The sequence below is a fragment of the Acipenser ruthenus genome, chromosome 26, assembly GCF_902713425.1.
Source record: "Acipenser ruthenus chromosome 26, fAciRut3.2 maternal haplotype, whole genome shotgun sequence".
NCBI lineage: Eukaryota > Metazoa > Chordata > Actinopteri > Acipenseriformes > Acipenseridae > Acipenser > Acipenser ruthenus.
In genome coordinates, this window is record NC_081214.1 from 2,643,464 (window position 1) to 2,656,881 (window position 13,418).

A 13,418-nucleotide genomic window follows, 5' to 3' on the forward strand; every position below is an offset into this window, starting at 1 on the left:
GGGGCTCTGATGGCATGTTTGTGGGAGCTCTGCTCGACCACAGTCTGCTTCCAGAGTGCTCTACAGCACCTGCCTCATTCCCCCATGGAAGATCCGTCAGGGGGTGAAGTGACTTTTGAAGCACGTGGAATCTGCTGCTTCTGTTGTGTTTAACATGGTGGTGCAGTGTGGCTGCAATAACTCAGGGAGCTCTTTTCCACTTCCTTCATCATAGACCATTTATGTTTATATAATTCATTACAATAGAGATTTACAACAGACCATGATAACAGACTTAATTAAAACTCAGTCTTTTTACACATTTATATCGAACAAGAACAGGTTGATAAATACAATTACGATGTCGTGCAGTACAGAGTACACATACAGTAAAGGGGATGCTGTCCTCACATACCCAGGATGAAATCATTGAAAAACCAGCTCTCAGAATCCTAGCGTTTCCTTTTGGGGGTATGGTTACAGCTCCTGTTTCTGCACAGTCAGAGCGCGTTCGCTGTGTTCTCACTGGACAAGGAGGAATTTTAATTGCAGCTTTTCTTTTTTCCTTTCTGCACATTTCTCATGGTTCATAGCGTAGTGGACCGGCTAGTCGACTACGTTATGCATGATTATTGGGCCAAGTTGGTAGAAACTCAGCATTTTATTTTGTCCAGTTTGTCCCACGCATTTCAGTGGAGCCCAGGTTTTTCTACAGGGGTTCACCTTAAATGGTACTGACCTAAATCTTAGAACAAAAAGAATAAATCAACACTTAGCAGCGCTTCTACGAAGAATAAATACAGAATTATATTCTATGTTAATGGAGGGATTAAAAGCCAGTGTATTGAAGTAAGAGGTTTGTCATAAAGTCTTATTACATTTTTCTGACAAAAGACAAAATGAATTTACACACAAACCGCCCTGTTCCTGTACATTCACACTCCGCATTTAAACAGAACTGGACTCGGGTTTCTTGAGATGTGCTTTGGACATGCCTCCAAGGAGCAGCATGTTATACTGGGAGCAAGCGATCCACCCAATCAGAGGAGACGGTTCTTGACTCCTCCCACAGTTTTGATGCAGAAAAGGTGGTGCTCAGCGAGGTCTCGTTCTTGATTGGTTGGTCTGTCGGCAGTGATTGCAGGATCCTTGCAAAGGCACCGTTGCAGAGCATATGTTGTAAAAATGTGAGCATTAAGTGCAATGTGCTTCAATTTCCAAACTTTTTACCACACTTCTGCACACGTGCGAAGCAGAAACGTCTTTGCAAGAATCCTAAAAACACGGCAGGCAGAATAACCAATCAGAGCCGTGGGAGGAGCTTGCAAACTGACGTAATCACATTAATGTATAAAAGTTGAGCTGCACGTGAAAAACCAGAGGATACGTTACGATTTCTTTTAAATATTGTAATAAAGTAAACCTGGTTTAAAAAAAACAACATCACTGTCTCTCATTCAGTATACACAGTCTCTCTACATTGAATATTGATAATCTTTTTACTGACAAATTTTCACTAACATTTCACAGCACTGACCTGTCTCTCTCTCTCTCACTCACTCTCTTTGGAAATACACAGGGCTGTATTTAAAAAAGCTAACGCGTTTTTGCAATCTGCTTAATTTTTAGCCTCGTTCTCATTGCTACATGCTATATCGCTTAGTAACTTGCTTAAAATATAACAAGTTGCTGTAACCCTTATTTTATGAGTCTGTGACGATTCTTTAAAAAAAAAAAATGAGAACGTACCTAACTTTGCACATTGCTAAAACGCATGGTAACTTGTAAGTCTCCTTTTTATGAATGCAATGACCCCCAGCAGCTGCGCAGGTCCCAGCGTGGGTCTCCATAGCCCAGCTCTGGACAGTAATGTTCTGCGCTCCGGCTCCTGGCTGCTCTGTGTGGTGGGGCATGTGCCTGGTGCCGCCTGTGGCGCGTTACACTGCGTTGGTGATGATGTCACAGCGCGGGATCTCTATGCCAGGCTCGGGAGTGATGCTCTTCAGCAGGCGCTGCGGAGAGGGAACAGGCCGGGTAGCTACATTTTCACCTGCACCATGAAACCAGTCAAAAACTCATCTCGTTCCAATATCAATAACTGGGGGCTGCAGCCGGTTCCATCTGCAGTCTACAATCTGCAATCCTGTTGCCATTAAGAAATGAATCAACCAACCTCCAACATTTAATTCGGATTTTCTTTTCCTGCAATCAGAGATTTTAAAGCCAGCCTCTAGCGTCCTTCTTAAAGGACGCTTATTAGGTAACTTGCACCCTCATCGTGGTAGACACAAGAATTAAAAAAATCACTTTTGTGACATGAGTCCACTTGGAATGTTTGGGAATCGGTTCTCCAGATGACTAACGACCCAGAAGATGTGAATAAAAATATCAAGATCACACAAAAAAAAAACAATACTCCTAATGCTTAAAGCAAATACATTGCAACAATACGTGGATAACGAGCTGTTTGTAAAAATGACACGCTGTTCTCTAATGAAACTTGAGCAATCACTGCTTAATAACACTGAGATGAGGGTTAGATAACAGTGTTTCTGTTTCCACACTAATAAACGCAGCACCTGTCTGAATTTGATACACTCTGCCCGATCAGTTATTTGCATTCATCTGGAAACAGTGGGAGGTTTAGACAAACAGTTCATGTATTAGATAAACCGGGTTTCGGCGAAAAGCGATATTAGCATTATTGTCTTTTGAAAGTGGGTAAACATGTTCGCTTGTTAGCTGCGTGTTATCAAAGGCATGGAAGCAATATTGGGTTTCTTGTGCTTTTGCTTTGAAGATTAACTCTGCGAAGCCGTTACAGAAAATATCTAACCGGTTGTGCGGGCTTTCTTCACCAAAACGGTCTGGACTGAGCAATAATGGCCCGGTCTGTATTGAGCAATAATGGCCCGGTCTGTATTGAGCAATAATGGCCCGGTCTGTATTGAGCGATAAGGGGCCCGGTCTGTATTGAGCAATAATGGCCCGGTCTGTATTGAGCGATAAGGGGCCCGGTCTGTATTGAGCGATAAGGGGCCCGGTCTGTATTGAGCAATAATGGCCCGGTCTGTATTGAGCGATAAGGGGCCCGTGGTCTGTATTGAGCGATAAGGGGCCCTGTCTGTATTGAGCGATAAGGGGCCCTGTCTGTATTGAGCGATAAGGGGCCCGGTCTGTATTGAGCGATAAGGGGCTCGGTCTGTATTGAGCGATAAGGGGCCCGGTCTGTATTGAGCGATAAGGGGCTCGGTCTGTATTGAGCAGTAAGGGCCCGGTCTGTATTGAGCGATAAGGGGCCCGGTCTGTATTGAGCGATAAGGGGCCCGGTCTGTATTGAGCAGTAAGGGCCCGGTCTCTGTTGGAACAGTGCTGCTCACCTGTTTTAAAGTGCCCGGGGTGACCACGAGCAGGTACACCATGTAGGCTGGCACACAGATGAAAGAGGAGATCCCGATGCAGTACCCCAGCACGGTGGACCAGGGGGGATAGTCATAGTGAAACAGCTTGAGCTGCGGGGGAAACACCAGGAAACTGCAGATGATGAACTGCAGAGAGAGAGAGAGAGAGAGAGAGAGATGATAAACCTCCCCATCCATGAACCATCTGAACAGCGTGTTTCCAATTTTCCACTATAGGGATTAAAGAGGATCCTCAAGATTACGTGGAGTGCACCAGCGGCACACTGGCTGGATTATAAAAAAGATTCCCTTTTCATATTGAAAACGACCCCACTATTACCAGCTGCGCTTCCCTCTTTGTTTCAGCCAGCCCAGTGTTTCTCCTGATTGAATGGGATTGTTCTTACCAGCAGGAAGATGGGGCAGATTGCCACCCAGCAGATCCTCCAGTACCAGCCTGGACTGAAACCCAGCATCAACTGGACATCGCGGCAGAACCGAGGCATCCCTGCACAGGGAGGAGAGACAGGGTCACTGCATGCAGCACCGACCCACTCACACAGCCTGTCTTTCATGACATCGGCTCCTGTCCAGCTGTAAGGGGGAGCCCTCAGTGCAATGCCGTGTGCCTGACATTCTGTTGTTGTAACGTGCATGGCTTGTTACTTTTATAGATCTGATTATTTTTTTTATTATTATTATTTTTTTATTATTTTCTCCCCAATTTGAAATGCCCAATTATTTTTAGGCTCAGCTCACCGCTACCACCCCTGCGCTGACTCGGGAGGGGCGAAGATGAACACACGCTGTCCTCCGAAGCGTGTGCCGTCAGCCGCCCGCTTCTTTACACTCTGCAGACTCACCATGCAGCCGCCTCAGAGCTACAGCGACGGAGGACAACGCAGCTCTGGGCAGCTTACAGGCAAGCCTGCAGGCGCCCGGCCAGACTACAGGGGTCGCTGGTGCGTGGTGAGCCGAGGACACCCTGGCCGACCTAACCCTCCCTCCCCCCGGGTGACGCTCGGCCAATTGAGCGCCGCCCCCTGGGAGCTCCCGTCCACGGTCGGCTGTGGAATAGCCTGGGTTCGAACTCGCGACATCCAGGCTATAGAGCGCATCCTGCACTCTAGCGAGCGCTTTTACTGGATGTGCCACTCGGGAGCCCAGATCTGATTATTTTACAATAGCTCAAGAAACCTTGGGCCTGAACAGACAGCTTCAATGTATTATTCCTGCCTCAGAAGGTGTAGGTAGAAGAGGACCTCCAGGGGACTACAGATACTGTTCCTGTTTCATGCTTTGTTTTATTGAAGAGTGCAGTGGCGGGGGGAGCGCGTCGCTCTTACCGTAGAACCAGGAGACTGCAATGACCTCAAGGAAGACCACGATGATGACGGGCGCGCCCGTGGCATAATCCTCAAACAGCTTGACCACGTAGGCACCTCCCTGGGGGACACAGGGTCACAGGTTAGAGTTCACAGTTCAAACACAGTCTGCTAGAGTCATCACCGCCTCAAACATGGATTCTCCATCCTCCTGTCCCTCTACAGCAGGGGCACAGTGGTCTTAGCGAGAATGGGTGGCAATGCAGACTGTGCAGGGCAAGCGAGAACACAGACCAGAAAACACAGCATTGTTGGGCTGGGGGTTGGCTGATCAACACCATGTGCCATTTCCACTGTGTAGCTCTTTCAAAAGTGGAGATCATATACAGGTCTAGCAAAGGTAACTCCACTCAAAACCTCAGAGCAGTAACCCAGTCTCATATGTGTAGCGGTGACCAGTTTTAACACCCTCTGCTTCGTTTCCCAGTACCCTTTGCCCCAAGAGAACCACTGAGATCGATCTCCGACATGCAGCGACTCTGTGTACAGCTCTGGCCAAAAGTTTTGCATCACCCTGGGACTCATTTTTCTTCATAACGTCAAATGAAACCTGCTGAATAATGTTACGTTAACATATTGATTTGCATATCGCCGCTTTGTAGTTTTCCCAGATACTTAACGAAAAACCTGACAAAAACTGAAATGTAACATTTCGAAATTGAAGAATGAAATACTACTGTACTGCTTTTCTGGCTTCCGGTAGACTTTTGCAACATCGTTTTGTCGTTTCACTGATTACATGATGTTAAATCAAAAGATCTAAATTATGGTCATATAGTTTTTAATTAATTATGTCTCCATCCTAAAATTCTAGGTGATGCAGAAACTTCAGGCCAGAGCTGTACAGCACAGCACAGATTCCCCACACCTGCCTTGTAACCCGATACCACAAGAACAGCAGCAGCACAAGAGCCCATTGTGCGCAGGTAAACCCGCCAGAGACGAGAGCGGAGACTGAGGAGGTGCTGAAATCCCCTGATGAGAGAGTTTCATATCTATCCAGGCCTGCTGTCTACCCTCATCACTAATAACTCCCCACACACTGCCGCTGCTAATCCTCTCGCCTGTTACTCTGTCATTGACACTGTTACATCGCCCACAGCAGGCTACGTGTGAAGTGAAATAGATCTGTATAATATAGACACGCAGAGGATTCAAAAACAGCAAACAGCTCTGTATCCCAGGAGATTCGGGATCCGACAGGATGCTCATCACTCACTAGAAAACGCACACATCTTTTATAAGGGAATCAGAAAGCAATGCTCACGTAGGTCAGGGTGGTGAGAGCCCCCAGGAAGCACACAGAGATGATCCCGAGAACAAACAACTCCCTGCGCTTGGACAGCAGGTCAGGAAACTCATCCATCATAGCCGTGATCACACCCTCCAGCCCTGCGAACTGAACACAAGAGGCACTGTCAACACACAAGGCATGCAAGAGCGCCGGACACAAACTCAACACCAGAGGGATCAAAAAAAAGATATGGTGGTGTGCAAGGGGTCGCCGTGGTAACTTCACCGCCAGGGGCATCGTTTACAACACAACCCAATACACTCCCCTGCATGACAAGCATCTCGATACCATTATAACAAGACAGTCGTCAGACCTCGGCAAACCAAAAAATACAAACAAAAAAAAAAAGAATTTCGATTTCAACAGAAGAGGCTTACTGTGCTGTCGAGTCCGAGCGTGATGATCATGAGGAAGAAGATGATTGCGAAGAAGGTGGAGGCGGGCATGTTAGCGATGGCTTCTGCGTAGGTGATGAAGAGCAGACTGGGTCCTGGAGGAGAGAGGGGAGACAGCGAGAGACAGGCTTGGATTAACCGCACAACACGCACCTTCCAGAACGGGTGCAAGGATAGCGGACCTTTATTACTGATCACGGCTCTTTCATGCCCATACGTAAGCATACACCCCATGGCGTCTCTCCCTGTGATGCCTCCCTGCTAACGCCCTGCCCCGCGGTGTCTCGTACCTGTGTCCTTGGCCACCTCGGACACCTCCAGGTGCCTCATCTCCGCCATGTATCCGAGCACGGTGAAGATAACGAAGCCGGACATGAAGCTGGTCAGGCAGTTGATGGAGCTGGTCACAATGGCATCCCTGAAACACAGATCCAGAGTGAGCAGAGAGTGGGGGAGACGCACTAGAGCAGCGGTCTCCAAACCCGGTCCTGGAGGGTCTTCTGGTTTTCATTTCAACCAAGCTCTCCGTTACTTAATCCAACCAATTATTGGCTGAATTAGTCCAGATGAACTTGTTCTTTAGCTATCGATGACGTAAAGACACCTCTAAAACCTGCTGGATTGGGGATCTCCAGGACCAGGGTTAAAGACCCCTGCTCTAGAGAAACAGTGTAACATTGCCCTATGTGCAGAAAACATAGCGGGTAATACTAACAATCATTTCATTGCGACGTTCTGCTCAAAAACACACACGTGCTATCGCCGAGCCCTGGAATGGGGCGATTGCTCTTTCTCTTAGAGGGAATGGTTAATTCTCCATTCTCATAATGAAGCTTGATCGCTCGCTCTCTGTAGCTAAGTTGTGCTGAACACTGTGGTGCAGATTTGTTTCGCAGTGAGAATTGCCTGGGGGATTCGCCCAGATTGGAACCCAGGCCTCCACAGGTGGGAGGCTGGTGGCCATTAACCCGCGGCGCGCCCCCGCATGCTTCTCCTCTCCGCACAGCCCGGCACTCACTTGTAGCAGTTGTTGTGGAAGGGGTTGTAGCTGGCGAAAGCGAGCAGGACCCCGAACCCGGGTCCGAGGGAGAAGAAGATCTGAGCTGCAGCATCAACCCACACCTGCAGGGGGCAGACCGTTGCATTTGAATATAATGTATATACTTTACCACGTATTTCCCCTTTATATTAACATGTTATACTCTGTGCATGTTTCATTAACTTCAGCACTCCCTGCAACTGTGGTAAATGTGAGTTCTACTATAAATGTGAAAAATCAATTTCACAAGGGAAGCACAAATGAATGCGAGTTGTACATCCTTGATCACTTTAAAAATAAAAAAGGGTATTTTGTCAGGAATGGAGGAATGGTGTCTCAGTATTTAGCTCTGTAAATAATACTGGTCTAAGCAGACAGAGAAAAACAGAGAGCGAGTCGGAGAACAGACATCTGTAACAGGATAACAAACAGCTAAGAAATGACATTCTATGGAACTGCAGACTGTATAAATCCTTCCTGCGAAGGGTTCAAATGTTCTATTAAAAGGGTACGGCTCGTCACTGTAGTAAACACAGCCTGTGATTCACAACTCCAGAGCAGAGCAGAGCAGCAGAGCAGCCAAGAAAAAAGGAGAGGGAATAAACAGCCCTGCTGCCAGCTGAGCTCCTTCCAGCATGAAGAAACAAGCAGGGAGCATGGATTTACTGTAGTATTGAAACCTGAATGGAAGTCAACAGGTGCAGTGCAGTATCAGACACCCGAGACCCCATCCCCCCTCACCGTCGTGCTCAACAGTTTGCTCCAGTCAGGTTTCAGATAGAAGACGACTCCCCTCCACGCCCCCGGCAGGGTCGCTCCTCGAACCAGCAGCACCAGCAGCACCACATAGGGGAAGGTAGCTGTGACCCAAACCACCTGACACACAGACAGAGAGAGAGAGAGTGAGGGTTCTTAAACCACTGCTAGACGTTCGCCTCTGGAGACTGACAGCAGAGGGGCAGTGTGGTGCCATTGGACAGACAGCCTGACTGACCTTGCCGGAGGTCTTGACGCCCTTCCAGATGCTGAAGTAGACGATGGTGAAGATGAAGAGCAGGCACAGAGCCAGCTGCCAGCTGACAGAGCCAAGGTCGTGCAGCCCCCCCGAGCGATGGACCTGCAACACCCGACGCCTGCAAGGGAGAGGACAGGAGTGACACCAGGGAGACTGGGAGTGACACCTGGGAGATTGGGAGTGACACCTGGGAGACTGGGAGTGACACCAGGGAGACTGGGAGTGACACCACAAATACCAGCTTCAATCCCTGCGGCCTGCTCTTACCCTCCCTAAGATAACGTGTGCATTGTATTTTAAAGTATCAAACGGTTTCAAATGCAGTAGTACTGTTCATGGTTACAAGCATCCCAAAAGTAAAGGTAAATCATGTATTGACAATACATTTTAATTTGCTTTAGTCTGTTGAACCATAACGCTTTGATCTTTCACGCTGCAGATGCACTGAGGAGCCTTTTAAGGAAACAGCTAAATAAGTAGATATAGGATACTGATGCCAGGCAGGATAGTCATCCAGTTCCACAGTTTTGAATAATGCCTCTCTTTTTTATCAGAACACACATGCATAACACTAGCATAATGTTGTAGTCAGCAGGGCTTCTACCACTGCTCTGCTCTCCAGCACAGCAGCTCCTGGGAGTGAGCAGCTATAGCAACAGCGCTCTGTTCCTTCCACAGGGATGCACTGCTCTGCGAGCCACTTTCACTCACACCACTCTGCTCTAGAAGGGCTTATATTCACGTCCTATAATAAAGGCTTGGAAATGTCCTGCGTCCTGATTGGACGCTGGAGGTTCCAGTTCCGTACGGTTACAACCAATCATTTAATTCCAAATTAGGACAAGAACACCTCAAACACTAGGAAAATAAAAAAAATATATAAGAACGATTCGATTCTGGCCTATTAAAGTGGTTTCCCCAAGTAAAGGCAGATGGCGAGTTCAGAACGGATATCCCTCGAAAAACCACAAAAATACCGCGGTGAACTTTTCTAAGGGTCAGGAGCGAGCGGCTAGACTGACTCTGCTCCGAGAGCACTTACATGCACTTACGTATAGAACTCCTCCGCGGGGGAGATGGAGTGAGGCTCCCAGGTCACGTTGTCGCCGCTCTGCAGGTAGTTGGTGCAGTTGATGGTGTTCCACGGGTTCCCGCAGCTGGTCCAGGGCAGCTGGTAGTTGAAGGAGGACAGGAAGTAGTACATCGCCCAGGCCATGATGGTGTTGTAATAGAAGGCGATGTAGAGAGCGATGATGCAGATCGCGAAGCCAATACCTGCGGGAGGAGAGAGGGGGCGAGGGGCAGGGTGAGGAGGGGTTCCACACCCAAGATGCTAGCTTTAAATGAGCATTTTATGTCCTGCTTGATCCTAGCATGTATTTCTGTTGGTATTTCTGTGTTGCCAGGACCCTCTTGTAAATGAGATCACTGCTTCAATGAGCATTAAATACATTGTGTGGCGCCGTACCTTTGAAGATGGGGCAGATGTGCTTCCAGATGGAGATGCAGCCGCTGCGATGGTACTGCCCCAGAGCCAGCTCCATGTAGAACAGGGGCACCCCTCCAAACAGCGCCATCAGCAGGTAGGGCAAGAGGAAAGCACCTGTGCAGCACAAGAACCTGGGCGTCATTACCAGCCAATCAAGCTGCTGCAAAACATAACCGGACAGAGCCAGACATGCTAGCCAGGGTTAGAACTCAAAGGGGTTCTAACCCTCAGTCGCTCTAAACCATGGCAGGTCTTAATAGGGTCCTATTGCTTGGAGTAACAAGGTTATGAAAATCAATCAACCTACAGCAGCAATGCCCGGGCGTCTCACAAACAGGAAGCCCACAATGGGATTTGCATGTCTCGTGCCAAAGCAGGCTGGACGGACGGTTGGAGCTGGTTTTAAGCCCCAGCTCCCTAATTCAGTATTGCCGGAAAATAACTTCATAGTTTCATACATAGTTTGGTATCTGGTGTTTTTTCCTTCCACAAAAGTAATTTGCAAATTAAACACACAGGAACAACACAGTAGATTAACTTCCTGTGCAGCAGGTATCAGGGTCCCACCTGACACCACTTACAATTCAGCAAGGTTTCAGGTGTGGGGGAGGGGGGGGTCTTAATACGTGACGCACATGATGCAAATATACAATGTGGTGATTTTAAAAACATACTTTATAATGCATAACGCAACTGGCTATATAAACTCCTGTACCCTCCTCCCTCCCTGTTCCAATGAACACGGCTATATTCACAACGTTCCAAAAACGAAATACTTTAAGCATTAATATCCGATGCAGCAATCCGATAATTGAGCACCAGGAGGATTTAAATGCCACTGTGAAATGAAAACATGTGTTTGTGTATGAAGACATTGTGGTGCTGGACCTGATTAGGCTATTCGAAACAGAGATATTTGAGATTCCACGGGAGTCAAGGATAAAGATATTTTGAGGTCTGCCAATTTCAATAAACGTCCTTCATGAAAACGGCCCCCACACAACTGTATTGTAAACATCATGCTCCAGATTTAGAAGCGCCACGTTGTTGAAACCCATATTAAAAGCTTCCCCAGGCATGCATTTTTTAATGTTTTATTTCAAAAGAACCGTTTTTGAATCCTAATCTGAACGGATGCTTTTTTTTTTTTTTTTTAAATGTGCAGAATTGGGACTGGAGTTTATTTTTTACAATTGATCCAAAAATCGTGTTGACTGTTAGACACATAAAAGCTGCAAGACTTCATGACTGTTCTGCAGGAACCTGGAAGCTGGTTCAGTCACGAGTACGGATAGTGAAGCTCTCCTCTCAGACTGATTGAGCAGGAAACACGGCTCGCTGCAAGCTATCTCTCCCCATCAGCCTCCTACAGAACACCAAATGCAATTTCCTTTGGAAAGACAATAACATTTCATTACAGCGCTATTAATAACACCAGACTGTTTTTTATTTGTTCCAAACAGGAAATAAGATCGATTTTAATTATTATTACTGTTATGATTATTATAAGAATTTAATTAAAACTACCCATTAATACCTAATAAAAGGCTACACCACAGCGAGCCTGTGTAACGCTGTGGTAATCTCCTGCCTGGCTACCTTCTCTGAGAGCTGGTTTCTACACGGCCTGGGAGTGATCAAGTGAATTGAGTTAACCAGGTAGCCAAACTCTGAGGAGGGATCTTACATCCAGTCTGTCCTGCGCTTGCCTGCCTGATTTCTTGGGGAAACACAATCACGCGACTCGCGGGAGACACAGCGATTGCTTATTCCTTTAGCCTCAAAAACTTTCCAGTCGCTGTGTCTCCTACGAGTCGAGAAGACTGATTTAAAGCGCCTTGGAACCACGAAGGCGCAGAACGGGACAAGCTTAAAAACAGTTTACTCATGCGAATTACGAAACTCTTGATTTGTTATTTCTAGAATGTTATGTTAGTATAAAATGCGGTTTGTATTTGACAGCACTGTCTCCTCCCTCCTCTCTGTGGCTCACCCCCTCCGTTCTGGTAGCAGATGTATGGGAAGCGCCACACGTTCCCCAGGTCCACGGCGTAGCCAATCACAGACAGCAGGAAGTCCATCTTCTTGCTCCAGGTCTCCCGGTGGCTGCCAGGGGTCTGTTGCACTACGAGAGTCCGAGGGCAGCCTGGCATTGCCACCGTGCCCCCCTCTCCAGGGCTCTGTGTGGCCGATGGGTACCCGTTAGAAACGCTTCCCTTCTCCCCTGCAAACTCCTTCTCTGTCCCCTGGGGGGCACCATTGTCCCCCTGAATCAGCCGCCCCTTCTCTTGCAGGCCCTCGTTCTCAGGGGCGGAGCTCAGGGGGCTGCTCTCTCTCATCATTGGCTCGTTCATCTCCATGGCGACAGCTATGGGCGTGGTGCTACTAGTACTGCTGTTGTTTCCGTTTCCGTGGCGCCCATCTGCTGCAGTGGAAGAAGAAGGACCAGAAAGCCCACGGGATTGGCTGTGCTGAGCAGGATGCCCCTCCCTTTTCCTGCGCTGCTGCGGCTGTGGCTGCTGTGATTGGTCAGATTCGTCCTCCTCAGACCTTAGGAAGGCGGGGTTGTCCACACAGAGCTGCAGAATACAGAGAATAGTATATACAGAAAATCAAAAAAAAAAATTCAACAAGATTTCTCTATCTCTCTTGTACATGATTCTCCAATGGGAGAAGACGTACTTCGGAAAGAGGAAGTGAAGGGCGGGGTTTAGTAAGACATCACCTTCCTGTCTGGAGAGCTAGTGAACATTTAAAACTGTATCCAACCTGCCTTAGAATGAATACCCTCAGTTAAGGGTGAAAGAGCCATTTTACAAACAGGTTTAATGAATCAATGGACTGAATCTGTTCTGAAGACAACTGCTCTTTCAATACTAGTAGTATTCTGCCATTTTATAACTATATTAATGTTCTTATATGACATGTACTGCATTTGAATTAGATTGAAAGCCCAGCAAAGTTACTCCAAGTTATTTCAAACTTTAATTTAAAAAATCTATTTTATTCATTTCCTGAAGCTCATCACAGTCAGTATTTTCAGAACAGTTTTTTTTTTTTTTTTTTTTTTTTATTCTGGCCGTGAATATTTTATGAGCTCAAAATGTAAACCAATCAAAGTCCTTCTGGGTTCTGTACCAGGGCGGAGGCCGGGGCACATACCAGCGACCTTGCGCAGTGCAAGCAAGCATCTTAACCGCTGTGCAAGAGCCCGAGCCAACACTGGTGCACCCCAATAGCGCATGCACTGGAACAGACAGGGCTTGCTAAAGATTATACACTGTACCGTACTGTAGAAACGACGAGTTAAAAAAGCTACTGCTGGTGCACAGTAAGTCTAACACCTAATGAATAGTTGCATGCTTATGGAACTGGTATTTATTGACTTGGGGAACCACAAACCTCCAACCATCCCAGCACC

General features: G+C 47.3%; 1 protein-coding gene across 7 annotated transcripts in view; it reads right to left on the reverse strand.

The window, feature by feature from the left end:
- Positions 1 to 200: 200 nt before the first annotated feature.
- The window catches only part of LOC117430368 (sodium-dependent serotonin transporter-like), a 28,065-nt gene continuing 14,847 nt past the window's right edge, over positions 201 to 13,418 (reverse strand). For 5 of the 7 annotated variants that reach the window (XM_059000732.1, XM_034050349.3, XM_034902882.2 and 2 more), the window contains 13 exons: positions 11,991 to 12,576; positions 9,977 to 10,111; positions 9,561 to 9,783; positions 8,488 to 8,626; positions 8,235 to 8,369; positions 7,473 to 7,576; positions 6,745 to 6,872; positions 6,437 to 6,549; positions 6,033 to 6,164; positions 4,727 to 4,826; positions 3,788 to 3,888; positions 3,360 to 3,527; positions 201 to 1,991 (listed from right to left, as the gene is read on the reverse strand). In XM_059000732.1, the coding sequence (XP_058856715.1) occupies positions 1,917 to 1,991; positions 3,360 to 3,527; positions 3,788 to 3,888; positions 4,727 to 4,826; positions 6,033 to 6,164; positions 6,437 to 6,549; positions 6,745 to 6,872; positions 7,473 to 7,576; positions 8,235 to 8,369; positions 8,488 to 8,626; positions 9,561 to 9,783; positions 9,977 to 10,111; positions 11,991 to 12,576 (2,139 nt within the window). In that variant the 3' untranslated portion in view covers positions 201 to 1,916. Of the gene's footprint in view, positions 1,992 to 3,359; positions 3,528 to 3,787; positions 3,889 to 4,726; positions 4,827 to 6,032; positions 6,165 to 6,436; positions 6,550 to 6,744; positions 6,873 to 7,472; positions 7,577 to 8,234; positions 8,370 to 8,487; positions 8,627 to 9,560; positions 9,784 to 9,976; positions 11,388 to 11,990; positions 12,577 to 13,418 lie in introns of those variants that run through there. The other 2 variants (XM_059000735.1, XM_059000734.1) reach the window with 2 other exon arrangements.